Here is a 2284-nt window from a genome sequence, read left to right on the forward strand (position 1 = left end):
CGTGTGAACGCTAAATACCGGATTTCTTGCTACGTGTGAACGCGGCTATAGAGAGAAGGTTTTGCGCACCTAAACATATATGACGTGGAAGCTAATGAAGTTAGCTGTCCACCCAACAGATGTTTCAGTCACAGCTTACAATATTATTAAAGTTGGCGCGGACTCTGACTCCGAGAAGCCCACTGCCTGCACCATCTCTCAACAATTTATCTCCGTAAATATTGAAACATGTTCATCAGAGCTCACGACAATATTATGAGTAAATTCATTTCCCCGCAAAAATCCGCACGATTAACCTTTTACTTTCGCTAACTGTCGCTAACAGGTCGACCACGTGGATTTATTGTGCTATGAATTTACTCACATGGGTTTATTTATCATAAAATATTATTAACTCTCAAATTCACCTCCGATTTTGCATTGCTTTGTAACTGCTGGAAGAGTAAACCGACTGGGTTGTCGGAGTCGTTGAGGGACTTGACGTATTTGCGCCACTTCGGTACGTTGGCGTCCATGTACACGTATCCCACGCCGGCAGCGAAGCCTGCATCCTTACTGTGTTTGGTCACAGGCAGCTTCAACATGATAAACCTAGAAGTGACCGGTGATTTTTTTACAAACGAATCGAGCCGCTAGATGGCGCCACAAACTGGCAAACTATCTAACGGCGCAAACGGCTAGCGTTGACCTTCACCTTGACCCGCTAGCATTTATCCTGTGATAACCCATAACATGGGAAGCGACTGCTCTCCCATGTAATAGCTGCTGCTGATTAGAAATTAATAGGAAACCAATTTTTTCAATATTCACTATCTATTTCTATGTACTACTGGGCACGGTTGCGTTTTTTTGCGTGCAGTAAGGGCATTATGAAGAGGCAGCCCGTCTAAAATATTAAAGCTAACATAAGACCTATAACCACCCGGCGTTTTACTTGAGCTACCGTCAGAAATAGTGTGATAGATGTCCGAGACATTATCCCACTCGCGCCTACAGCTTGCTATAGCAGCGCATACAAACGACTACGGTTCCCGTCTAAGATGCCGCATCTGCTAGCCGGCTTTGTTACGACGGAGACTGAGGGCCTCGGGCTGATTTGAAGGAACGCAGGCAGAGCAACAGCGTAAGACGTAAAACCTCGTAGCACTGCAGCAAACGCGTGCAGATTGTTTATGGTTATGCCAGTTACACGCGTTCTATCTAGTCTAGGTGCCTGGCCAGTGTCAACTGAGTTGGGTTCCGTTACAGGGCCAATTTAAGACATCAGTCGTACCAGGAATGAGTATATTGTATGACAACAAAGACAATTTGATCTTCGTCCCTTCTGTACACGCACATATGCTAGATACAATAATGTAACCCAAACACAGGATAGGATCAGGATGTAACCCCACACCTATCCTGTGTTTGGGTTACATTATTGTATCTAGCACATATGTATGTATATAAACTATTGTTAGACATGTAGACCATCTCCCCCACAACTAACTCATCCCGGCTGCGAGCCTAACGTTAATACCCACGGTCTTTCCACGTATGACCGTTTCTTGGAGCTATACCTACAACGGAAAGCAGTGCAGCGATGAAAGTGGGGCACATAACTCCGCTCTCAGACTATAGCATACATCTACGCCCGAACACGCGGGAAGTGAGAAATGTTGGTGTACTATACCAGTCGACTGCGTTGTTGTTGACGTCTACGCACGCAGTCTTTGCCTGAGACATAGATGAACATTGCAGCAGCAGTAGTAGTAGCAGTAAGGGCAGAACTACGGCGAGCGCCGCTCTCGGTTCCATGTTTCGCTGTCAAAAGACTCTCTCACTTGTCAGCTCGCGCGAGATTGCTTTCCTGGGCGTGGCTCGCATAGTGACTATACTCACTACGCGTGCTGCGTGTGGTACGCTTGCCATACAAGTACCGCCATACAAGGAGCTCTTACCGTGCTCACATAGGTGTCACATTAGAATGATAGCTATATAGTAAACGAATGGTTATGTAGTAGTATGTTTTTATATAGTTGCATAGTAACGTGTGTACGCATGCTATATGTATAAGAAGGGGAGGTATAGGGCCTGGTAATGCAGCCACGCTTTGCCATGGGATGATGGGCGATGCGTCAGGGAAGCAGAAACGATGGAGAAGCCGTTGAAACAATGAGATATAGGCACGGAAGCGAGATCTGCGTCTTTATATTGACTTTATGATTGATATTGCGTCGTTTGTTAACGAAAGTTTGCTTTATTTCCATCGGGGAGGGGGTTCATTATGGTATACGAGTCGACG

General features: G+C 45.8%; 1 protein-coding gene across 1 annotated transcript in view; it reads right to left on the reverse strand.

Moving 5' to 3' along the window:
- Window positions 1–1813, reverse strand: part of LOC106805317 (plancitoxin-1-like) — a 7640-nt gene extending 5827 nt beyond the window's left edge. The window contains exons 1-2 of the mRNA XM_014806859.1: window positions 1673–1813; window positions 408–591 (exon numbers count right to left, since the gene is read on the reverse strand). Coding sequence (XP_014662345.1) covers window positions 408–591; window positions 1673–1797 — 309 coding nt within the window. The 5' untranslated portion in view covers window positions 1798–1813. The remainder of the gene's footprint in view (window positions 1–407; window positions 592–1672) is intronic.
- Between the last annotated feature and the right edge of the window lie 471 nt (window positions 1814–2284).

Source organism: Priapulus caudatus, unplaced genomic scaffold, assembly GCF_000485595.1.
Source record: "Priapulus caudatus unplaced genomic scaffold, Priapulus_caudatus-5.0.1 Scaffold109, whole genome shotgun sequence".
Taxonomy (NCBI): Eukaryota; Metazoa; Priapulida; class Priapulimorpha; order Priapulimorphida; family Priapulidae; genus Priapulus; species Priapulus caudatus.